The sequence below is a fragment of the Camarhynchus parvulus genome, chromosome 1A (genome assembly GCF_901933205.1).
Source record: "Camarhynchus parvulus chromosome 1A, STF_HiC, whole genome shotgun sequence".
NCBI lineage: Eukaryota > Metazoa > Chordata > Aves > Passeriformes > Thraupidae > Camarhynchus > Camarhynchus parvulus.
Window position 1 is genome coordinate 10,835,845 of NC_044586.1, and position 26,772 is coordinate 10,862,616.

A 26,772-nucleotide genomic window follows, 5' to 3' on the forward strand; every position below is an offset into this window, starting at 1 on the left:
CAGCTTACAGAGAGAACAGTTCAAGCACAGGACAATGTTATCTCAAGGCAGTCCTAGCAGAAATGCATTAACTATTTAAGGAAGCACCACAAATAACCTGCTTCACGCCCAGGGTGATCAGCCACCAGAGATCACAAGGCAAATGCCAGCAGAAATTAATGTAACTTGACTCCCAAAGACAAAGCTTTTTTAAAAAACAGACTTTTAATTAGAAATTACAGGTAAAATTCAATCTGTTTCACACAGGTTGAAACATGCTGCACAATGGATTTTTCCCTTGCCTTGCCACAGTATTGGTAATAAAATCTGTTTATCCAGAGGCCTCCTACTTCTTTCCCCTCGAGAAAGGCAGAAGAAAAAAACATTGTGCAAAACATCTGAAGCATGTCAGCCCTGCACTCAACACCCTCCTGACTCTGGAGCTGCACTTTTGGTACACTGTTTACATAAAGCTGGGTAGCCCTCAAAACCTTTCTAGTTGCATTCTCCCTCAAATTCTGTCTGATACAAGCAAGAATGTTTGAACAGAGGTTTGGGATTGGTTTTTCTATCTGCAATATTGCTTACCCATTGCAGATTTTGAGATCTAAGTCTGTGTTCTTTAAGGTAAGGCCACTGGAGACAGTGCATCCTGCAGTGCACAACAGCCTGGATGGACAAGCTTCCATGGCAGGGCTTAGGAATAGAAGGATTCCCAAGACCTTCATTTCTGCCTCCACTGAGAAAGGCAATGACAGACACATCCCATCTTCTCAGACCACCTTTGCCAAGCAACACACTGAGGGCCATGGAAATGTGGCTGTCATTTGTGCCCCTAAGCTTTGAGGTATTTAGGAATATCGCTGGTAATTTTAACAATAGTAATTTAGTGAGCATGCTGAACAGATGATTGTTTCTAAAAACTGAAAAACTGTCATTATTTCAGCATATTATACCCTTTAATTGTTAAACAAATTATTATCTGTCTACTTTAATTTATACATTTGTGTTGTCCAAGATTGGAGACAAGTTACACAGAACACATAGGCATTTTCTAGGGCCAAACTGAGCCACATCAAAGGTCTATCCAGCAGTGACCAGAAGCCCATGCCAAGTAAAGCATGAAGGATGATAACTTTCCCCCAGTTCCTAGCTGGGGAGTTGGATGAGTTGGAGTTTCTGAGTTGGATGTGGTCTCTGCATATTTAGTAGCCTGGATTTCTTACTTCAACTTGGCAAATTTCTCTTTGATCCTGCATAAATGTTCAGCACACTCCTGGTGTCCTGCAGGAAGAAGCTCCCAGCTCAGCTGCCTGTTGTGTGTCACTTCCTTGGCTTGCTTGGAACCTGTCTCCTCTTAGATTCCTTTGATACACCCTGAGCTCTACATGCACAGACCCCTCATAACCCCAGTCCTGTACAGCAGGCTATATCAGCTCTAAGGGATCACAGATTCTGACCTCACAAGTCACTGCTTTTTCAACCCCCTAGCTGACTCCTACCGCTAATGGTGGTCCCAATAAACCCTGCCAAAGTTACAGTGCTCCGCTGGGTTCAGCCTGTGTCAGCCCAGACCCCAGCTCCAGATCTAACTTCATGAATTTCAAAAAGGCTGCCACACATTTCCAAACTACTGCTTTTCTGTTTTATTCCACTGTTATCAGCCTTCCTTCTAGTCCCACAGAGCTGGCCAAGTCTTAGAATAATTTTCAGCTCTGTTGAAAAGCATAACATTTACCCTGGCGAGACATGCACAAAAACCACACTTCCAGCTCAAATAAAGGCAACTCTTTGAAAACAAAAAACTCCCATTTGTGACCTAAATAATCTTCAGAGTTACAAAACAACTTGCCCACTGCCTGACTCTAACCCTTGCTTTGACTACAGTAACGATGTTACTAATCACTTCAAGAGCACTACCCAAAACAGATCTTTTAGTTTCTGGTCTCAACACCAAACTTCGCTCTTCCACTGCCTTCTTCCCAATTCAACCCAGCTTGCAGTTAACATCTTGGATTCAGTGCTGTATCCTAATTACTGCCTTCAAGACCTTGTTAAAAGCTTCCCACACCAGTTCTTCACATGCTGCTGCTACTGTAGCTGTCCCCAGGTGAAGAACACACCCTGCTTAGGAGCTTCTCTGAAGTTGGACTGTAAATACAAATGCTCCTGCAGTATAGTAGCAGGGTGTCCTCCAACTGGGGAATAACCTGCAATGACTCCAGTGATTTCAGAAGGCTGAACAATTCCTTTATTAAGCTATACTATATTATACTACATAGTAATACTACACTATACTCTATGCTAAAGAAAAACCCCTTGACCCCTTACAGACAGTCACGACACAGCTTTGACCTAACTGGTCAATCAATCCAAACAACCATCACCAGAGTTCAAATTAACAAATTTGGTAAACAATCTCCATAACACATTCCACACGTGCCAAACAACAGGAGCAGCAAATAGAGGTAAGAGTTGTTTTCTTTCTCTGAGATTTCTCACTGCCTTCCCTAGGAAAAATCCTGGGGAAGTTGTGCCTGCTGCTCTCTGTGAAGAGAGCTGTGACCACACCTGCAGCCCTCCCCTGGATTCATTCCAACAGCTCCATGTATTTCCTGTACTGAGGACCCTGGAGATGGATGCAATGTGCCAGGAAGGATCTCACAAGAGCAGAATAGAGGGGCAGAACCATTTTCCTAAACCTTCCTGGAAACCACACCTATGTCACTTGAACCTTGCTAGCTCCACCTGACATGCCAGTCCTGCACTTGGGATGAGGCACAAGGCCAGTTGGGCAGCAAGAGCTCCAGCTTTGACCACGGCAAGATAAAGTCTCAGATGAGAGTTACAGTTTGGGTCTGACAGAGGAGGAAGGAGAAGGTTTGCTGCCAATACAAGAGTCAGAGGGTGCATCATGGGCTGTCAGCTCAGAGATGATCACTGGGTCTCAGTGCACCTGCAGGACTGACACTGAGACCTGCTGAAGGGTTGGGTTTCCTGAATGGAGGATAAAGCCTTCTGGGTAAATTGGCTAAAATGAGGATTAAGATCAAGCTCAGCAGAAATGGAAGAGCTGGGATAATTAAAGGGTTTTAGAATCCCTTCAGAACAGTAATACTGCTTTTTACTGGAATGGATTTCCTTAATTAGGTTTGGAGTGGGTAGGTGTTGCTGGATTGCAGGTGAAGCTGGGGCTGCTGCTGGGGCCAAGGGAGGACCTCAGCCAGCAGCACTCTGACTTGTTTTTCCTAAGGCTGTTAATAAAATCCACAGTGCCAGTGGCAACAATAGTCACAGTTTCATACCCTGAGAATGACTTAGCTTTTGGGTTTAGAAACCCCTCCCCTGTCATTACAGGAGGCAAAGAGACAAACACACAAAAGAACATGTGCGGCACAGAAGAGGTAACTGAAATTAGGCCAGGCTCATTTGTGACCCGGTGACCCCCATCTCAGCATAAACATATCAAAAAGGGACAGCAGCAAATCCTTCATGCTGTGCTGCACTGAGTCTGGTATTAATAACTCCACCAGAAACAAACACGTCAGAGCCTTCCAAACAAGACAATGTGCTTCCTGGAAGCACTTTTAGCCCTGATGGTAATAGGAGCTGTTGCCACGTTATCATAAAGGTTCCCCAAATGAGATCCAGTCCAATTCTGCAGCAGATGTTGAGTAAGGATTGCTTGTTCTTAACCTTTGTCTAAGCTGAAATTTCACTGCTGGAATGAGGAGCCAGCAAGCCAGAACTGACACACAAGAAGACTGCTCCCATTTTCATTTGAGACATCAGGAAATTCCTCCAGAAGGCTCCAAAGTGTCTTTCAGTAGCTAAACAGAGCAAACACTCATGGCCCATCCACACTGACTGCTCAGTCACTGATATTACACCAAGAAGCATGGTCACCCCCTTTTTATACAAACTTCAGCTGCAGCCAAAACTCTGCATGCTTCCATCCCACATCTCAGGAGCAGCCAGTTCTAAGATTTAGGATTATGCCTCACTTACTGGGCTTTCCAGTCCTGTTCTCAGGCAACTAAACTATATTCTTTGGGCTTTGCATAAAAATAAGCACATATTTTTCAGTAAGAAAGCACCTGTAATACAACCCTACAGGACCTGCAATGTGCTTTGGGGTTCAAATAGTTTTGGTTGCTTTCTATTCCAAGAGAGAGAGAGCAATATGAAGAACTAAGTTAAGGCAACACAACAGGTTTTTTTCATTGTCATCTGCAAACCATTTCAGTGTAGGAAAATGTAACATCAAGACCACACTTTTGAAAGCTTCTGTTTGACTGCTGTCATCATACCTTGTCAGTAAATATGGTGAGAATGAGGCTGGATTGTCCTGCTCTGAAAACATTGGCATGGAACCTCCCATTATCCAGAGGCGGAAATACAGCACGAGGATCACCTTAAAAGAAGAACATCTCAGTTAGCAATGCACTACTAAGGAGAGCTAAGGCCTCCAGCAAATGTTTAGTTGTGATAGCTCTCCATGCTGTGCAAAGCCAGTCAGCTCAGCAGTTTAGGCAAAATTCAAGTTTGCCACCTTACACAGGGTGACAAACCCTCAGCACAGAGCACACTGTGGCTTCGTGTGTCCCTCCTTCGTGTCTGCATTACTGCCAGCAACTCACACATCTCAGTACCCACCACAAGGGCAGCATGCTCAAGGACAAATCTGTCACTCTGCTGCAGTGTAGACTGCAGAATTTTGCTATTCACCTCTACCTGAATGCAGAGGGGAAAATCATGGGTTATGTCTTAAAAGTTCTTATCATTTATCCATGCTGGCATAGGTGTAAGGAGAAGCTCCATCAGTGCTTCTCATGCTGCGCAATCCTAATTCCTAGAAGGATTTCTGAAGCTTCCACACTCCTTTACCTTTCTGGTAACCACTTGTCAAAGGACAAGCAAGGGGATCTGGCTCCTGGAGCAGCACAGGAAGCTGCACACCCAGAACATTCCCATGAAGTGCTTGTTTTCTCCTCTACAATGTGTTGAGTCCTGTGTGGAGCACATCAAGCAGTTTTTCTTATGACTCTTACCTGCACTGGCATTAACAGCATGTCACTGACAGGGCAGCCCAGTGCCACAGAGTCCTGTGTATTTAGGGCAGGAAATACCTGAAGATGATTACATGGTTGCAAGGGCAGCCACTACAAATCAAAAGGTTTGAAGTGGAAACACAGTAATATTCTTGTTTCTGCGCAGCTGAAGTTTTCTAGACTAATTCCCAAGCCTAACTTTGTATTAAGATCTACCATGTGAGCTTTCTGAGTCTTTTGGGATACCACTATGCATTGTTATTGGTCAAGCCCATTCATACTTACGTAGCTTATCACCAAAGCAGCTCTCTTCAAAAAAGGCCTTGCAGTAATTAAGAAATTCTGGTTGTTATTTGCAGCCAGGTAGCTGAAATACAAGGAAACAAATGTTTGTTGAAGTACTTTGGAACACTAACTCATTTTTCAAATGGAGAAAAACATGTACAATGATTTAACCACCCTAAATACAATAATAATGACATCACTCCTACTCTTCAAAGGTCTTTCCACATAAGTAAAATACTGAGACTAGTTCAAGTAATCCATACCATAATACATTGCAGTTTTGCCATCAAAATCTGGTTTTGGTGTGTTTGTTGGTTTGGTTTTTGTTTGTTTGTTTTTAAATCTTCAATTAACCCCTTAATCCTCAGAAAAATTCCAGGTGTGTCTCAGTGAGATTGCTGTCTTCAGACTCCCAGAAGACCAGACAGAGACGTATTTTTAAAAGGTCACCCAAACAGAGCAATTCAATTTTAGACTATGATTAAAATGCAAAATCTCCTTGTTCCCAGCTCTCTCCTCAGTCTCTAGAGAGAAGAATAACTATCTAGTAGAGCTGATTCTGAGCATTTTTGGGAGCGTATTCTGCACGCTAAAGTTTCATCACAAGCCTGCTGACAAAGTGCTATGATAATTAATTGCACAGAGAGAAACACATACGTGGCATACTGTTGTAGGAATGTTCATAAAACCCTTCCTGTTTCTCAATGAGTGAAATGAAACTGTATTTGGAGCCAAAACTACGCATTTATTTTAATATAGAATAGAAGCACTTGCCAAAGTCTAAGGAACTTTCTTACTATAACAAACAGTGCCATATCCATGGCATTAATTTCATGATAATTCTGTGTCTATTGAAGCTTAGAAATGCTCCATCATTGTAATAAAGCAATAACAAAAAGAAATACAGAAGAGACAACTGGAATATTTTAAGCATATAGTAGGTAAAAAAACTACTGAAAAAAATGGCAACTTATTTTAAGAAGACATAAATATCAAGTCAACAAAATAAATTCAGAAGGAAAACCTTTGCAGGTTCTTCTGTATAACATACAGTCAGTATCAGCATACTCTATTTAAATTATTTACAAAAACTGCAGTTTGTATTGCAACACCTTCAAGCAAGCTACCTTTCCAAGCATGAAATCCTCATATGTTTCTCCTGTGAACATGGAGCATATAAAACACATCTTATTTCCGCTCCAAATTCCTTAAGTCAGTCTATCACCTGATTGCTTCCACCCTTCAAGTCTTTGAGAAAACAAGACTGAAGCACTCCTAATGCAGCCAAGAGTCTTTAATATCTGGGGTTTTGTTCAAATTTTCTAAAGTAGGAAGTTTGCAAGCCTGGTCACCATGGCAAGATGAAGAAAAGATTACACTGCAGAAAAAAATCACCATGACAAACCAGCAAGAAACAGAGGCAGCATTTACCAAGATGAAAGAAGTACATCTGGATGCTCTGTACAAAGGAACTGCTCTTCAGAAAGCTTTCCCAAAGTGCCATGCCTAAAACTAAGGAACTAAACCACACAGCATAAAGCAAGCCAGACAACTTTCAGTCTTTGGAGTCTACTTACTGTGAAATGTTGACATTTCAGCACCAAACCTGACTTAAATGTCAGACTAGTCTACAACGGCTGAACGCCTCAAAGTGCAAAGTTTCTGGAGTTCCCACTGATTTTAATCAGGCTGCAGCAAGTACAAGGAGATGAAACTAAGCCTTCAGCTTTGTCTCCCCATGAAAGGTCAGGTTGGCCTTCAAGTGCTCACCTTGGCCCGGCTCCAAACCCACCGGAACCAAAGGGAAAGCCTCTCGCTGACTTTAACAGCATTTGGACCAAACCCCAGGCTTTTGTCCCCTATTGGAACCCTTTATGAAACTCAACCCCCTTGTATTTGCAGCAGGAAGTGTTTGGTTGCACTTTGTTTACATTTTTATGTGTGGAGAGAGGAGAGCCCTCTATTCATCACACTGCCTGACTCTTCCAGAACCTGTTTTCGCTCGCTTTTACTTTTAACTCTCTGCAACACTTTAGGCAGGAATTTTCCATTACAAATGTTTGCTTTGGGTAGAATTATTCTGGGAAAAGAACACTTCAGCTCTTTCTCCAAGGCTTCAGTTACAGACAGAGGAGCACTTATCAGTGTCAAGAAGTCTGCCAACTTCATCCTTGAGAAGCAGCATCACCTCGCACCAGTGACCCAAAACTTGTGAGGTGGCCATCATCTCTGGGCCATGTGTTTGCCTTCCTCCAGAGAAGCCACCTGTGGTCAGGTTGTTCAATTAAAAAGTGAAACTCTTCCATTTTGAGAAAGCTGCTGTCCTGAAGTCTGTCTGGAAACCACAAAAGATAACATGGTTCAGTGCTCAGCAAGCCTGCTCTCCAGCCAGCAGATTGACCTGCAGGAGTGGCATGAAAGGACAGGTCACACTCAATGCCTCAAAGCTTTAGAAGAACCAGGTAGTTTCCCAAAGCACCTTACTGGGCTACCACTTGTGTCAGGAAAGGTAGCTAGTGAAACATCTCACTTCTGGTGCTGGTGAAAGAACAATACACAGTTTGCGTAATGAAACCAAATGAACTGCAAACGGGACCTGGATGAGGAAGTTTGTTAAATGTCAGTGACACACAGCATGGAAAAGGCAGGACCTTTTTACATGTAAAATTGCAGCAGCTTTTTCCACGTAAAATCTCAGCTTGCAAACATATCTGAGGTTACAATGAACTTTGCTCAGACAACCTTAAGATCAGCCAAAGCTCTTAATTTTGTATTTAGCTAGGAGAAGCAAAGAAATTACTAATTTAACAGTTAAACTGTTTTATACCCCTTTTTAACAGCTGTCTTGTAAAAAGTCATTTACTGGTCACATTTCCACACATTTGCCAGCCTCTCCAGGCTGCCAAACATCCCTCTGTTCATGGGAACCACTCCCTATCACCTGCTCCACCCCAACCAGCACAACTGTGGTGCCCAAAACATGCCAAAACAGACACACACATTCACTCCCACACGAGAGTGGGTGTGGGACAGAGTTAGGGAAAGTGTGCTGATGGCAGCACCACACAGCAACATGCTACCTCCTGAGTATGTGATCATTTCAAGGTGTGGGTCTTCCAGGTCTTCCTTAAAAAAATTATACAATTAGAGGAGAAAATCCAGCTCATCAGGTTCACTAAACAAAAAAAGAGCCCATTTGGGCAGAGGTTCTGCTTCCACTTCATGCCAGCTTTCCCACAAAGCAACCCAGCATGTAATTGCCTACTTGCTCTCTTTTAAAAGCCTTTCAGGAATACTTCCCAAAGCAACCAGAATCACAACAAACAATAAATCCAAGAAAAGCTTAATAATGCAGGGACTTCTCTCGTGCAGTTCAAGCAGAGGCCAAGACAGATATTTGGCAGTCCCAGCTTCCTGAAAAGCACAGCTCATCCTGGAATCAGTTACATCACCAGGGCACTCCGAGGCTTTATAATTGAAGACAGCAGGGTAGGTGGCCCAGTAAAATTCAATATGGTGCAGTTTACAGGAACATACACTTTGCTGGTACCAGATGGACGCTGGGTTAATCAAAACAAACTTCTCTAAGAAGCAGGCAGCTTTTTTAATTTGCCTGTGCCATTGGAGGCACCTCGAGCTTACAGAACAGTGTGAGGCAGCTCCTCAGCTGCTGCTCATTGCCACGGCTCTGGGAGCTATTGCAGACCACTATTGGAAACAGGTTTATCCCACACTGCAGCTGACTCAGCTCTGGCACAAAACGTGAGCTTGCTCTGTGCTCTCTTCGAAGGCTTTCTCAAGGGAAGCGAATAAACAATTAACATCTGTGATGGACTCTCCATCAGGAATGTCTGAAAGACCAATATAAGTTTGCAGCAGAACAAGTGTTGGTGTATCAAGAGATTGTTTTGGCCAGGTCACTTCACTCTGAGAGGATCACTGCTCTCATTTATACTGCGCTTAGGAAACATATCCACTTCCCACCAATGGCCAGAGTTTTGAATGAGCACTTTCAAACCCCAAGTACTACAGGAAGATATTGGAAGGATGAATAAAAAAGCAAGGCTGCTCTCTTACTCCTAATTCTTGATAACAGTAAAACACCTCTAATCAAGAACATTTTTAAACTTAGAACGGGATATTCTAAGCACATGTCAAAGCTTTAGGTCATTGACAGATGCACATCTAATCCTAAATCAGCTCGACAGACTCCTCTGCTGAGAATAAGGAAGTTTTACAGGAGCCACATTCTGACTACAGAGACCACCTTACCTTTCCTACTTAAAGAGGACTTCCTTATCATCTGTCCAGACAGCTGCATCTTTTATTGGAGAAGTATCTTTTCCACCTAGCTCAGCCTATAGTCCTCGTTGAGGACAGCCCTTGAAGAGAAAGTGTGTGCGATATCCCAGGGAGAAAACAAGAATAAAAAAATCCATCATGGAGTAAAAAGAACTGAGTGGGAAAAAAAAATCAATATATTCTACCACGTCTGGATATTTAACTTGCTTAAAGTACTTGTCAGTTAAGGGAAATAAAATACCAGTCATAGCTGCAGGTTTTGCAAGGGAGAAGAAAAGCCCTCCTGCTTCCTGCTTTATGGGTAGTCACGACCTTGCCCACAGCATGTGTGTGGCATCCTTGCTCCTTATCTCCCTGGAGAGCCCCAAACCCCAGCTACCACTGCCCACGCAGACCTAGATGCATAAACACACACAAACAGCAGCAGTTTTACTGGCTCTTCTGGGAGCCATGGAGAGGTTTTGTGAAAGTCACAACTGTTTTAACTCATTTTCACTGATAATGTCACGTATTCTTTGTGTACATTTTCAACTGTGACCGTATTTGGAATTCTTGCCGTTTATTGGGTTTTTGGGGAAGGCAAGGGCAGGGCATACACAGCAGAGAAGTTGATCCCACTCATGGCTTTTCCTTATTCTCCTAGGCAGTACATACTTCATTCTGTGTGGGATGAAAGTAGAGGAAGAAAACTGGGAGGAACAGGGAGAGCAGGAGACAGAGGCACAGTGAGGGATCAGGAATAGAAAGAGAAAAATGGAAAGTAGCAAAATGCACTTAGCAGATCAAAGATGTGACCAAGAACACGAAAAAGGGTTTCTCCTCATACCAGACATTCCACCCATTCAAGGAGGAGACAAAGTGGAGGAGGGCTAACAGGAAAAATAAGACCTCACCAAAGTATGGCCACCAGATCCACCAGATCTCAGGAAACCAAAGCACCAAGGCTGCAGTTTCAAGCTTCCAACGATTTCAGCCATTTTATTTTCCCTGCACCACACACACCTGAGGCACAGGCTCATTTTTCATCTCCTAGTCCAGTGAAAGGCTCCTACAGACATATTTCAAGTAACTGCACTAATAGCAGCTTTGGCTGCTCCTCACATTGAGCTACAAATCCCTATTTACAGCTGTTTGTGCTTTTGACAAGCTTTATTCATTCAGGCTGAAAATTTTCTCTTCCAGGAGTTTATGTGAAGCTGAAACTGTTTTCTTCCTCAAAAGTATCAGGTAAAACAGTTTGGCTTTTCCTGAAAAAACAACTGGAGAGATTTCCCCATGTTGACCAAGTTCTGAAACCACTTTATTGGGAAAACTCAGTGGTTCCAGTTTGGAGCAGGGATTTGTTGCTTAGTAGAGGGACTGCAGAGGTGCTGATGGTTTTGATTTCAGCGACAACTGACTGTTTCTGGGCACGTGACAAGCCATGGGAAAAGATCTCTCTATTTGCAATGCTCACTAGAGTCCTGCAGCAATTCCCCAGCTCTCCAGCCCTACCAAACACCATCTAGGAGGAACAGCATCAGACTCTCCTTGCATTGCTCCTGCAGAGCCATTGAGGTAGGAGACTCTCTCCTGCAATGCCTGTGTCCAGCCTGGAGACCATTTGCTTGGACTGCAGAGGGCTGGAAACGTGTCTGAAGAAGAGATCTGTGAGTATGTGTTACAAGGAAGAGAGGGGATAAAAGGAGAAAGAAAGGCAGGCACAAATGGAGGGGTGCCACGGACATATTTTATGAAAAATCCTTTCCTTAGGATTTTTCCTCCTGAGAAGCTGAGAGACCTCAGGAACGACATGTAAACAATGATTATCTGCTGCTGTGGAATGCAACAGGTGGATCTGTGATTGGTCTCACGTGGTTGTTTCTAATTAATGGCCAATCACAGTCCAGCTGTCTCAGACTCTCTGGTCAGTCACAAGATTTTGTTATCATTCCATTCCTTTCTATTCCTTTGCTATCCCTCTGATGAAATCCTTTCTTCTATTCTTTTAGTATAGTTCTAATATATCATTTTCTTTTAATATAATATATATAATAAAATAATAAACCAGCCTTCTGAAACATGGAGTCAAGATTCTCGTCTCTTCCCTCGTCCTGGGACCCCTGTGAACACCAGCACAGAGGGGAAAAAAGATGAGTCAGGAAAATATATATGGCAATATTCAGACCTTTGCTGCTGTCAGAGATCCAGTGGCAGTATCCAAAAAATCTGCTACCACTGGAGCTCCATTCCCTGCTGTCCCCAGTGAGCACTGAGGAGCTGCACTGAAGCACAGGAAGCAGGAAAATCCCTGCTTTCCCAGAGCAGCTCCACTTGCAAAAGTAGCTGTGCCTTCCCTGAACCAGCCCAGCAGGAGCAGATGAACCCAAAGCCACCGAGGACTCCAAGAGCCTGACTGCTGCCTTTGTGGGTGCACAGGGCAGGTCTGGCAGCACTGGAACACAGCCACCCCCAAAGCACAGCACCACATCACTCTGCATGCCCAGGCTTAGGAAAGGGGCTGCTGGCACAGGCAGGGAGCACAAGGTCTGCACGGTATCTAAAACACTCCCTAATCACAAAATACTCTCTTACCTGACAGCTTTTATGGGAAGAAAGGAGGAGGTTATCCTCCTATCATGCACAAGGCTCAGTTATCATGAGTGTAAATTATTGAGGTGTCCCTGGGAATCAAGTGTCCCAGTAAAAATTTACAAACAAGCCATAAAAGATGTGGCAGCCTGCTGCCTTGCTTTGATGCTCTCTGTAAAGGGTTTCGTGTCACTAAACACACACTGATCCAGCTATTTGTTAATTTACAGAAGTAACCATGGTAGCTTTAACATTATATATGTCCAATTAGGGAATTAAGAATATAACTTTTCTGCTGTTGACAAGGGTGCCAATAAGCAAACTTTAAAAAGAAAAGCAACCAAAAAGCAACAAAAATATGCAGCGAAAGGGCACAGAAACCAATGTCTGTGAGACTCACTGGTTTTAGTGATCTCCTTTCTACTCCATGCGTCATCCCTAAAAATGGGATAGGCACTGATGAGAAGCATAGGTAAGAGTCAGCTGGTTCCAATCCCAAACCTGAAACAACTTTTTAAGGAATTTTAAACATTTTACTGGTCCAGAGTTTGACTTGAGGAAGGAGGGGAAGAAAGAAAATATTTACAGGAAAAGCTGCTCTCAACAGGGCAAATGCTCAGTTGTGGGTTGTTGGGTTTTTTTCTTAAATATCTTTGCTCAACTGAATTATATTTTATAAATCATCACTTGGGGTCGGGTCATCCCCAAAGAAACCTTTTGGAAACACTTGGAGAGGCACATAATGTTTTAGCTGCGAGCATTTCTGGTAAAACAAGTAGAAGGGGTAAGCAAAAGTCTGGTTTCAGAAGGAAATATGCAATTTGCAAAGAAATGCAGGGAGAAGATCACCTGAACCACTAGGAAATGTAGCCTGAAGAGCATTGCTTTATTTCAAAACCTACTTGTTTGGAATTTTAAAAAATTCTTACATAATTTACCTGTAATCTGAAACTACATGTAAAATGCAATTTAAATCCATATTTTGCACTTAATCGAGGAGAGGGGGGGAAAATCAGGCATTCACAGTTTGAATCCTTGACTTTGAGATATCAGGATGAAAAGAGGAGCAGTCATCAGACTGCTTTGATGGGGGAGGAGGACTGTGGACCTTCAGGACAGTAAAACAAACGTGTATGGAGAGATTGGTCCCTTTTCCAAAAACTTTTCCCATCCTTGAGCTACTTTAAACACAGCTTGCCTGCATGTCAGTACTAAATACTTTAGAAGGAAGGTATTTCCTTTCCAGAAAACTTCTAATCTGACATTTTATCTACTCTGTCCCTTTGCTTCTGTCAGATTAAATAAAGCAATCCGTAAATATGCCAAAGCCATCTCTAAATACAAAATAAATGGTAAAAAACTCCAACCTTCCTCACTCATTTCTCTTAGGAAAAAGTCTGCTATTTTTAACATCGTCAAAAATAGCTTGTTCTTTTTAAACTCGAATGACACGAGTCTGTTAGCAATATAGTGAGAATCAAAATAACATTCTTCTGAGCTGATATCCCTTCAGAGAAACTTTTTGATGTTTGCAATCAAATGCAGCTCGATGCCAAAGTTTTACTGCAACACAGAGAGAATCTGAAAGAAAACAATTCAAACACTGGCAGCCAATTACTTCTTTTGTCAGCAGCCCTGTAAGTAAATTGTGCCTGTACTATTCCTGTTGGCACGAAATACCAAACACTGTACTTCCAACAACTTTTATCTCTGTTGCTTTTCCGTACAAACATCTACAAATCCTTCAATTCTTCAAATTAAAAATGGACTGGTTCTTTCATCACATACATTTGTGGCTCAGTTACGACAGGGTTCATCTGTGAAAAATAAAAATTAAAATCTGCAATAGCCGGTAAAGATTAGTGGCTCACTTTAAATGGATTTCCTCTGCAAAGCTATTCTTTATATCTCATCTAAGCAGATAATAAATGGTAAAAGCCAAAAAGCACATCAATAAAAAAAAATAATTCTGAAACTTGGCAGAATTATAAAAAATAATTACATTTTATCCTATTTTGACCATGATTCAGTCTCATCTATTGCCAGAAAAATAAAACCACAAACTTTCCAGCCTTCTTTAAGTCACTCAGATATATTCACTTTGAACTGCTTTGGCAACTTCCAAAAAGTAAGCAGTAGCGAGAAAACAACACGATTTTGTAGTCTCCATTTCCACAGAAGTGGGCTTAAATTCTGAAATTTAGAAGCCTGGCAAGCATGAAGGATCCTGCAGAGTTTCTCACGAAAGTTTATGGAATATCGCACTCGGCCAAAAATACAAGCAGCTTCTGCCTTGGGGATCTTGCCACAGCCTGTAACACACCCCCAGCCTTCTGCAGGATGGGCTGGAGCTGACAGTGAGTAAGAACACCTTCCCACCTGGCTGAGAGCCTCTGCTCCAGGCACATCACCCACCTGGCTGGAGGGAAAACACACTGGGAACTTTGTTCAAGGCTTGTTACCTTCCAATGCTCCAACAAAACCAGCCCAGAGACTCTGGTTTGATTTACTCACAGGAAACAAGAATTTCGTGAAACTAAGAGATTCTTTTTCTTTCCTTGTTCTCCTTTAAGATTTGTGCTGCATATGTTTGATCCTATCATTAAACACAAAAAAATAGCCTTTTTTGAATAACTAAGTGATAAGTACCAGCCAGCATGGATAAAACTGCCAACCAAGAAAGACAGAGAGCTGCTGTTATTTCTGGTTTTGAGTTATTGATTAAATGTAACATCCATAAAGCAGCCATCAGAATTGCTATTCCACAAGCATTCCTAGAGAAATAAAGACTTATTCCAAGTGCCAATCACATACACTCCTGTGGTTAAAATGCAATTAAACAAGTAAAGGATCTAATATACCTAACAAGCCAGACAAAAACAAATAATGAGAAGCTGAACTGGGGAGTAAAAACAAAGGGAAGATTTTTAAAACATAATTAAAATTTGGGAAGTGTCAATACAGACTGGTGTTTGTAAGTCATTGAAAAAACTTTCAGGTTACACCTATATGTATTATTTATACTCAGGAAAAAGAATCCTTTTACAGAACGTGTCTCAGGGCAAGAGGTTGCTGCAGTGTGAGAAGCAGTGGAGTTTACCTAAGTGGCTGCTGCCTGTCAGAGCTTACTCCAGAAAGCACCAGCTCACCCAAGTGCACTCCGCTTGAGCAAAGCTATTTTGCCTGCTTCGGTTTAGCTTCCTCCAACTGATAGCTCAGGGCTAGGATGGGGAAGACACAAAAGGGCACTTCTCACAAGGGCCAGAAAGAAAGGGGTTTTACAAGATGGAAGGTGTGAAACAAGGCAAAGCCTTGATGAACATATTGTGCTTCAGGCAACGTGGTAAAACTCACATCACAAAAATCACTATAAATCACCTGCATGACTTTAAACTCCTGCCCAAACCATCCATGCTGCTTTACCCCATGCTCACCTCAGAGACAAAGAACACCTCTGCCCAACTCAGCAGTACCTCTTACAGAGCAATAAAGCCCTGCTCCCTTTTTTTTTTTTTTTGTTATTGAGGGTTTTTTAACCCTAATGATCTCAGTTTTAGAGCCCTGAGCAGATCCAGGAGCTCCTCCCTTTGCAAGCAGCCACCTGACAGCACAGCAGAGCAGCTGTCTCCAGAATTAGGACAGAGACATCGAAACACACAGAGGCAAATTGATCCCATCGATCTCTCAGAGAGTTGAGAAGCACACAGTCCTCAGAGACCTTTATTATTTCACTCTGCAATGAAAGGGCCTGGCAGTAAACTACAGAGAGCCAGTTTTATAAGCTAGGAGGGAAATGATTATAGAACATTATAGAACTGTAGCAGTTCAGGGATCTTCCAGCTGGTTTAAATTATTTGGCTTCCTTACAAACATATTGAAAGGGGAAAAAAAAAAAGGGAAACTTCTGAAGGTCAGCCATGAGTGCTGTAGGTACCCCATGAAGCAGAGTTACCAATTTATTCTCAAGCATTTAATGTAGAGATGGGAAAGGGGAGGAAGGAAGAATACAGAGGGAGAAAGGAGGTTACTGCATCCATTTGCAAATATGGATTAAGGAATATCTTACAGAAATGAGCAAAATAAAGAGAGGGACCAGAGAGCAACACAGCTCCCTGGCCCCTCTGAGCTCCACTGACCACAGCAGGCAAATGCTCGGGTATAAATCTGTATTTCCCCAGGAAAGTGCTGAACTGACCCCACTCTGCCCTGGCTCTTGCTGCTGAGGGAAATACCAGCAACTCACAGAAATTCCCAGAGAGAACAGGAGCTGATTCTTTGCCTCCTTCATTTGGTTTTCCTGTTTATTACACAAGCTTAGCTATTATATGTGCCATACTGATAGTTTTGCAGGGTAGCAGGAACATATCTAAAATGCCTGGAGAGGAAAGAAGTGTTTGCTTCAGTTGAAACTTTTTGATTATTTCAAGTCAGATTTGCAAATACTTTTGCCAGCTCCACACTGCACTTGTGTAAGCTTCCCAAGAAAAACACATGGAGTTGCACTGACCAGCCTTCAGCAACCCAGGCTGGTGGGAACAAGAAGGAACATCTTAACAGCTTCCTTTTTCTATTCCACCCCTGGGAGGAGTGTGACTGGTACTGAATCTAGCTCCTTTTCCACATTTCTTATTTAGACAATGTCCAAAAGAGAAACAAAACATGTTGTTCACTAAGAAATTATTTCTTTTCCATTTTGGGGCGGGGGTGATGGTGGCATGTTGCAGATGGTTAGGGCTAAAAACCAGTCTCATTAAAGACTTCTAAGATGCCCAGGCTGGTTTTTTTTTCATTGAGATGAATCTAATAAATTACTTTTCACCCTGCTGGGAGTCAGCAGGAGCTTGATCACGTTCCCTCCCTCCTCCAGGGTCAGCAGGTTACCCTCTGCTTTGGTTCCTGGCGCTCTGTGCCCTGTGCCTGGCACAGAGCAAGGCTGATGGCCAGCTGTGGGGCTGGACCTGATGCAAACTTGATCAGGATCCAGTGTCTGCCCCTCAGTAACATCTGCAGGACGGGGACTGTGCTGTACCACATCACACCCCTCACCTCCACCAACCATCTCCCAGTTGCACACAAGCTCACTTTCAAAATCAAACCTGCCAGACACCTCATTTATTTCAATTTCTCTTTCTCTCTTGGTGATCTGTCTTCCTGACTCTGCAAGGCCAGATCTGATGAAAATAATATCAGCATCCAGCAAGTTATGGTGAAGGAAGTCAAAACCCTACAGATCCCGTTCCACTCTCACTTCTGTCAACAGCTAGCTCTTGCTGACCTCACAGCAGGAACCATAACTTCTTTCCCCTTCTTTATGATTATTTTTTGAGCAACTCCTGGTAGAGAGCCAGCACTTGATGAAGAATGAGACAATCCCCCCAGGTGCTATCCATCGTGTCCTGCCAGCATTCCTGGCGCTGACCAACCCAGCATTCAGGATTTACAATGCTCAGTGAGCACATCACAGCTCAGGATCACCAGCCCCACCCAGGAGGGGATACTCCCTCTCTCCTGCCCTCTCTGCTCTGCCCCAGACAGCGCCCAGTGGGGATCTGACAGACCAATCTACTCTCACAAAACAAACACCCCGAGGCACACACACTAAAATCCTGCTGAAAGCTGCTCGAAACCCCTGCAAGGGTAGTGGCAGCAGAGGGGGTAAAGGCTGACTTTAGTCAAGTGTGCATCCCATGCACCCTTGTCAATCAGCAGTGCATGGGGAGGATGGCTCTCCTCTGAGTCATCTTCTGAGGACCCTCTTTCTCCCCATCAGCAACACAGAGCTCATCTCCTGTGGACTCAGTTCCCCCAAATCCCACACTGCCCAAATGCAGCTCAGGCTTGACAAAAATAATTAGAGTGAGTACTGGAGAAAAACATCTTTTGGATCTGGTATTTCTTGTGCACAAGAGTGCAAGATACTTTCCCCTTTTTGTCGCACCTGCCCTTGAGTTCACAGCAACTGATGCCAGCTTTGATGGAAAAATATCTTGCTGAGCCTCAAAAAGCACAGGCCCAGCTTTCCCTTTGCTGCTCTGTGGGTCAGTCAAAGAGACAGATTTATAAAAGGAAAAGCTTCTGTCATCTCACAATACCAGCACACAGACAGGCTGCCTTTTGACAGGGGAAAAAAAATAAGATGACTACAAATAACGTTGATATGGTAACACATGTTTAAAATCAATAATGAGAAGGCCAGAGGAGAGCTTATCCAGAATCCTAAGTGCCAGCCTGTCTTACAGCACTTTGGCAGAGGCAGCTCTGGAAAAACAAGGTGGAGATAGCTGCTTTATGGCCTGTCTGTGTCAATGCAATCCCACCTCAGCCAGCTGCTTCAGCCAAAACCCAGGGACCAAACAGCTCCTGAGATACAGAACTGGGGCAGAACTTTGGGACCACACACCTCTGGTGTGAGGGGGAGCACCTGGCTGCCCCACAGCCCCTGAATCCCTCCAGAGCATCCTCCCTCAATCACAGCCAAGTTCAGCATGAGCTGCTCTGCTGGGCTTCTCCTCAGACACAGATTTTGGGAACTGTCACCTCTGTCTCTGTGGATGTAGGCACCAGCTATCCCAGGGCTCTCCAGGAATGTACAGACCATGGTCATAATCCCCATAAGAAGTTTCAAGGATTTCACCTCCAGAATAGCAGAGTGAATTAAATCAAACAATGCACAGCAGTGCCTAGCACAAAAAAAAGGGCAACATCACTGGAAATCAAATGGGAGGATGTAGCACACAAAATTCCTTGTGCTCTCTAAAGGAGGAGCTAGTGCATGTGCTTGCTACCATGCACCTTCAGCAGCAAGCAAACATTTTGTAACAAGCAGCTTTTCATCCCAAATGGCTTCCCTGCAATTTCCAGAAGCACCAGTTATCCAGCCTCCCAGAGGTCCTCAAGCTGCTTCATGGACACTTTTAAAAGCAAGCATGTGGAAAATGCAGAGCTGTTCCCTGAAGCTAACCACTCCAGAGGAACCACAGATGTGACTCCTAACATTCCTAACACTGGTTTCCATACCTGTGTTCTGTAATCCAGTCAACCATGCCAAAAAAATTCCAAAACACTGCAGACACCTTTCTTACATTTGGGTCAACACTGAGAGGTGGGTGAGCTCTTCACCAGCTTTGTGTCCTGCTGCTGATTTACATTCTCAGCACTGTTGGTAACACCCTCAAACAGAGATCTGCTTCAAAGCATTCCTAATGGAGACTGGAAAAAGGGCATTCCCAGTCAGCCTGATCTGGCATAGTTCATACAGGACACACTCAGCATCTTTACCCTACTGTGGACTGAAAGCAATCCAGCAGGTTTAGTGGTTTCCATTCCTTGCTTAAAAAAGGGATGTGCTCTATCTTTGAAGAGAACAGCTGACACATTTCAAAGTCTCCTTTTAATTTCTATCATGAGAATAGAGAATGGGAAGGCCGTGTAAGGAAACAGTGTTCTGGAAATAAACCAGTGCAATATGAACATTGTTTCTAAGATTTCAATAGGGATGACTCCCACCTTCAGGAAGAAAGACACCCAACTCCACTACAAAAAAAGAAAATTATTTGCTTTTATCAAACAAAAGTTTCAGATAATGTGAGTAAAGAAAAACAGGTTTTTTTTTATCCCACCAAGTCTGGGCTTTTTACCTGTCTTTTTATAAACATAAAAACCTGTTATTTTTTTTCCTAGACTCCAAGGCATACACTTTTCTCCAGGAGACTGAACCACTGCCAAAACCACACTGCTATTCAAGGATCTTAACACGCTTTGCAAAAACATTAATTAAAACTCACACAGCAAGAAGAAGGGAGTAAGGCAGGATCTTTCATTTCACAGCAAGGAAAACTTCACCACCAAAAAAAAGGGACAAAAAGATTTGACAACATACCAACAGCCTCAGAGAAAGTTGTGCTGCAGAGAACAGCAGAGGGGATGCTGGGAGGGCAGAGAAGTGCAGGAAGAAGAGTAAAACCCAGCATTTTATCTCTTGGCAGTGCTTTTGCTAGACTGCACTCCTATTATGCAACATTAAGTTGGCTGAGATTGAAAATAGTGATTCAAGAGTCGGTTTCCTTTCTCCTGGCCCTCCTCTGCTTTCTCACCACACCTACACAATCGCTGCATCCAAATACAGCATCCACAGCACGCCAAACAAAGCAGTTGCTAATTGTCGTCTCTCATTACAAGGACGTCTCATCTGCGCTTCTTTTGAGATTTATCACGCAGCCATTATTCCTCTCTGCAGCATGATTTCCCACTCAAGTGTGGCAAAATAAGGCAATAGCTATTTAAATGCAATTTGCAACATGGTCTGCCTGTATTAATTTCTTAGTGTCTTCTGGGAAGATGGTACCTAATCCATAAATACACATCCGTTTGCTTAACCAATTTGTGGACAAAAGAAAAGTAGAACTAAAGGGACAATTTCATTTCTACTGAATTTTACACACTCATTACTTCATAATTCACCAGCACCATTCCATCAAAGTGAACTAAGGTTAGGAAAGCCCTTAATACATCCTTACCACTATAGCAGGGCTAGAAAGGAAAATAAAGGGGCTCATTCACATAGTTTGCTGCTTTGTAATTGTTATTTCCCTTAAAGAAAGCCCCCAAAGCCGGTTCTTGGTGACTGCTCGGTACTCCTGCAGGCAGAAAAGACAGCCTGCAAAGCTGTGAGTTCAGCAAAACAACAATGCTTTCCTGAAGGCAGCAGGTCAGACAACACTGTGATTCTCTGCCCAGGAGGCTGGCACACATCCTAAGCAAAGGTTCTGTCCCCTGGAGCCACCCAGAGCAAGCACAGCAATGTGGGCTGGAAGGAGCAATAAAGCAGGTGAAACTGGGGAGCAGGGCTGCTTGGGTTCTGTTTCTTAACATAAACAGCTCCATATAATACATTTTAGCAAACCAGAATACCAGAAGAGTAAAGAAGGAATCTGTAACCCCTCACATTTGTACATTTTCAGCTCTTTGGGCCTCAGTACAGAACTGACACCATGGCTGTTACTCAGAGCAGAGTGTGGCATCCATGCATGAAGTCATCCATGCCTGACACCAAAGGCTCCTCCTTGCAACAGAAGTGTTCAGTCTTCACATCAGGTCGAGAGACTGTAGCACAGAGTCTACTTTTGTTACAGAAAAGAATGTTTTCAGATCAAATTTGTTTCCAAAACAAAGGAATTCGCCTCCCAACGCCTGCCAGGGAGAGGGAAGGACCACATTCTTTCCTCTGCTCTCAGGAAATTACTTACCCAACTGCTGGGAGGTGTTAAGAAGACTGAGTCTCTTCCTGATGCCAATACTGGAAGGTGTCAAATGCCTTCATGTCACTCTGCTGTCAGAGCACCACACATCCAAGCTCATGCAGAAAGTTTATTTTGTCTCCTCTGATCCAGAAACACATCAGACCACTAATATATGCAGCTCCAAGTTATTTCCTCTCTGGCTTTTTTTTCCTTTAGCTAGAAAGGAGCTGGTACCATTGCTGAGTGATGGGTGCCTCTTAGTCAGAGCTAGAGAGCCTGAAGCTGATGCTCAGCAGCGGAGGGACAGAACAACCCAGCCCACAGAGGATTTCCCTCACCCTGCACCAACCTGAACTCCAGCCCATCCCAGAGCAGCTGCTGCATTGTCCCATGTGTCCACGGAGGCCAGCTGCAGCCAAGGAAAGGCCCCAGCTTCACCTCACGGCTGAAGAAAAGTCAGTGAGCCCTGGGGCTGGGCTGAGCCTGGGCATGACTGTCCACACATCCTCCAAGGGGGACAGAGATGAAAGAAGTGCACACCCTGCTTCCCCTGGAGATTTAGCATCCCCTTCAGACTGTCCAGCCAAAAAAGGAGCAAATCACTCCTGTCCAGTAACAGGCAATCTTTCTGTGGGACTTCATGGATAGAAACCCATGGCAAAGACAGAACAGGCAGATGTCTCTCTGGGAAGAGAACCCTCTGGGATCCAGAAGTACACTGCTACCAGGAAGGGAATGAATGATTCTTCTCTTAAACCATGAATATGTTATCTCTGCTCACAGGCTAAATCATCTTCACAATCCTTCAGACTCTGACACAACAGGCAAGCAGCATCCTCTTGGCATGGCAAAGGAAGCCTATCCAACACTCATGGAGGGAACTGGGCTCTCCAAAAGGCCTGACACAATGAGAGCTAAAGCCTCTGGGAGACCAGAAGAAAACAAGAAGGAGCAAGTTTCTTCACTAACATGTGGGGAGAGTGTTGGTATTTACATTTTTGTCCAGTTTTAAGTTTCAGCTCTCATCTCAGACGTGTTTTGCACTAGTGTACAACAAGGCATAAGCACCAGCCGCTACACAAAATAGTTCAACTTCATTTTTCCTGCATGCCACTTACCAAGATAAAGAAGGAGGCTCTCTCTAGTGCTTCACTCACCTATAAAATTACCTTAAACATATCTGTTGGGGATCCTTTTGGCATTTTTTTCATCCCTTACATTTGCAGTTGACGTTTTTTGTTCTGGGCTTTCTCAAAATGGTTTCAAGTCAGAATGAAAAACTTAAGTTTCTGAAACTGCTGAGATTCTCATGGCACTAGACCAAAGGACATAAATAAAAATGAAAATATGCACTCCAAACATACACTTCTTTGGCAAAAGCAAAAGCAATTTCTCTGGAGAGTCTCAGCCATTGTCACTGCACAAAACCTACCTAGACAAAGCCAGTAAGAAGGTTAGTATGTTACTTAGTAACCAGAAATGGCAATTCTGTGTCCCCTCCCCAGAAAGACTTAGGAAATAAAGGAGTTGTTGCTGGATTCTCAGACTTTAACCCCAGTTTTGTACCCCAACAGTCTCTCTAGTTCTGTGTGCCCACACATCAACACACAAGCAGAAAAGGAAGGAGGATAAAAGAGAGGCACAAACTTAAGGATTAAGTGGGCAAAAACTGGTTACCGAGGCCTTTAGGCAAGGAAAAGAAAGCTTTCCAGGCAAGCTTGTCAGACAAATAGCCTTCCAAGGGGAGCCTTGGAGACAATCCAACTGGACACACACAGCACTGAGCTAGTCTGTGAAAGGAATTACATAACTGGCTGTGTATGATAAGAGGTTCTGTCTGATAAGCCAAATAGTCCCTTACCACCTGATGTTCATTTGACAAGTGACCATTTGCAGATTATCTCCTGGATCGTGCTGGTTTCCATAGGTTTGGGGCTTTTTTCTTTTACTGAATGAGAGAGTATATCTCCCTTCTTGCTAAAGCCACAGCAAGTCCCACCAGAGAAGTGGTCCAAGAAAATCTGCATTAACCAACTGGGAAAGGGCTTTAAAACCAATTACCTAAAATTCACCAAGCCCAGTTTAAGAAGGTGAGAAGAAGCTCCAGAGGGAGGTTCAGCAAACTGGTGAGATCTGCAGTGCCAACCATCCCACTCCCTAAGCCTGCAAGCCTTACCATGAGGATACTGGAGATGTGGAAACCTCCTCTGTGCTGAGCACAAACAGAACTACAGCAATCTACACCAGCTGTTCTGCTGCACTGACCCAGTAATCATCATGATTATGTGTCCCACTTACTGGGGGACTCTGCTAGAGGGATTAGCAGATTGTGATCATCACACTAAGCTCTGCTCACTAAAGCATTAAATGTAAGGACCTAAACGTGCAAAATAATTTCCTGCTTAAGTACCTCAGGGTTTGGGGTGCCCAAGAGAAGACAATTCCTAACTGGCAGGGAGCATTACCCTGCAAGTGATTGCACAGGGAATCCCACATCTCAAAAGCTGGCCCTGGGAGCACCATCTGGACTCCCTCAAGAGCCCTGCAACATTATCCAGCTGAAAAGGCTTTGCTAAATCCTTTGACACTGTCTCCTCAGAGCATTTCTCTGGAGATGGTCTGGACAGGTGCAGTGCTCGTGGGGTCAAAACCTGGCTGATGGCCAGGCTCAGAGTGGTGGTGAATGGAGTTATGTCCAGCTGGGCACTGGTCACTGGTGGTGCTCCCAGGGCTCAGTGTTGGGGCCAGCTCTGTTTAATGCCTTTATCAATGATCTGGACAAGGGGATTGAGTGCTCCCTCCATCAGTTTACAGACAACACCAAGCTAGGAGGGAGTGTTGAGCCACGAGGGCAGGAAGGACCAGGACAGGCTGGATCAATGGGCTGAGGCCAGCTGTGTGAGATGCAACAAGTCCAAGGGCTGGGTCCTGCTCCTGGGTCACAAGAAGCCCTGCAGTGATGGGAACAGGTTGTATTGAGCTGGGGGTCAGTCTCTTCTCCCAATTAACAACAGAACAAGTGTCCTCAAGTTGTGCCAGACAAGGTTTAGACTGAATATTGGGAAAAATTTCTCCACAGAAAGTGCAGTCAGACATTGGAACAGGCTGCCCAGGAAGTGTTCAGAAACACTTTGGGGCTATAGCTCAGTGGTGAACACGGTGGTGATGGATTAATGGTTGGACTCTGTGACCTTGAGGGTCCTTTTCAACCTTAATGGTTCTATGGAAACTAAAGTTGTCTTCAGACATAACCTGGGGGATGACCACTCCATGCTGAATTCCCAGGACTCCTGCCTTCCCTGAAGCTTCCTTTCATGGCCTGACAGGATTACCAGGGGGACAAGAACACACTGAATCACCACACTAAACCAACATCAACAATCACAACCTCTCTGTCCTCCCACTGTCAAAACATCTGCCTTCAGTTTGACATGGAAGCAGCTCCCTTTTCCAAGCTCTCACCTATGTTTTTTCTTCCTTAATACTTATTTTAAGTAAGATACTAGATATAAGATCTGCCACCTACTAAAATATAAGCTTTGAAGGCGGAAAACACTTCCAGAAATTATCTTAAGAATCTTACTGAACTTTATCAAATCTTGAGTCATCTTTCTTTTCATACAAGTGTGCACTTCATTACCTGGTAATGGAACAGTAATTGCTCTTCAGTTATGCAAGATGCACCTCTAATTTGTAAGGGGTTTCTGGAGAGGTAATGACAGATGCTTAAAAAAATCAAATATGAGAATAGGAGAAGTTGTTATGTAAAAGATAATGGTAACCACAGAGCAGTCTGACAGCTGGGTCACAGTCTCAGTGGGTATAAAGGCACAATGCAGACATTCTGGTCTTATGCATTCTTAAACACTGAACCTGAAGCCAAATTATTCATATTACTTTGCACTTTAATCTAACTGAATCTCACAAATGAAGTGTCATCTGTGTGGGTCAACACCTGACAGCCCTGCTTTCCTGACAGCTTCCTACACGCTCTAGGTAAGGCTGCCAGCAATTCTGCAGAAGGCATTTTTCCCCTCTGAAATTATGTTTCCTGATTATAAAACACGCTGAATATGAAATAAAGGTATCAATCTATTTTCTGGTTTCTAAAAGTAAATTCAATGGAAAGCCTGCAATGAACTACATTGTGAGGGATAACCTTGTCTTAAAAGGGACAACCATTCTAAATTTCCTCCACCCCCTTTTCTCCAACTCTACCCCTGTGAGCAGGGGCTCAGTGCAGCATTTCGAAGAGCACGTGTTGGCTCACAGGCCTTCCAGACAAAATGTCAACTCCAGAATTGGAGCACTTGCATTTGCTGATGCGTGGCAGCACTCCTAAGATCAGGAGCAGCACACCATCCAAATGTCATCTGTGTGTGCAGATGCAAGATCAAGTGCACCTCCTCATATGACTAATTTTCCAATTAAGATTGAAACACTTCTGTGCTAAAAACACAACAAGCACATGGGAAGAGCTTGTTCTTGCTCCACAGGGATTTATTATCAAAGATACGCTGATTTTAGCCTAATCTAGTTGGGTTTACTCAAAGCTTTTACAATATATCAGTTTTGCACTGCAGAACATAACTGCATTTTACTGCTTTCAAACAGCTTAGCATGACATCCAAAGGAAAAAATTCTAAAAAACAAACAAAACAAAGATTGGCAAATGCTTAGAAAGCTTGCTTCACCCACTCTGATCTCCATGCCAGCGCAGACATATTATTAGCAGGACCCAGCTATCTAATGTGAGACTTGTTCCAATCCAAATGCATAAACTGCATCACAACAGCAACTGCTGAGTAGATGTACCCAGAGGAAGCCCAGCCTTCTGTCTGTCTGGAAGAACAATAAAACAACAATCCCAGACTGCAAAACTTTCAGCAAGGAGAGCCCTGTTTAATCTACTGGAAAAAGACATCATGAGATGCAGTGCTTGGCAGCTGAAATTAGACAGATCAAACCAGAAACAGGGACATTTTTAACAGCGAGAATAGCACACTGCTGCAACCAGCCACCTAAGGATTATTTCAAATACTCCCTCACATCAAGTCTTTAAAGTCAGGGCTGTTGACTGATGTGTGACACATCTCACAGGGAAATGCAGGCTTCCTGCAGTCATTCTTACATGGAGTTCTGTCTCTTGCACCATGCTCTAATTCAGATTAGATGATCATAAATGGTCCCTCTTGACCTTAAAAATGCTCAAGTAATGCTAAAAATTACTTCAAGGAGTCACAGCTCTGCATAAGCCAGGGAGATCACAAACTGTGTGACATCTCTGCACCAATGGCCTCTGTCACTCCCATCCCATACAAACAGGCTGAGGGCCACAGGCAGAG

The 26,772-nt window shown here is 43.6% G+C and overlaps 1 protein-coding gene across 1 annotated transcript in view; it reads right to left on the bottom strand.

Moving 5' to 3' along the window:
- The window catches only part of TMTC1 (transmembrane O-mannosyltransferase targeting cadherins 1), a 141,507-nt gene that overhangs the window by 82,413 nt on the left and 32,322 nt on the right, over positions 1 to 26,772 (bottom strand). The window contains exons 6-7 of the mRNA XM_030959317.1: positions 5,316 to 5,397; positions 4,290 to 4,393 (exon numbers count right to left, since the gene is read on the bottom strand). Coding sequence (XP_030815177.1) covers positions 4,290 to 4,393; positions 5,316 to 5,397 — 186 coding nt within the window. The remainder of the gene's footprint in view (positions 1 to 4,289; positions 4,394 to 5,315; positions 5,398 to 26,772) is intronic.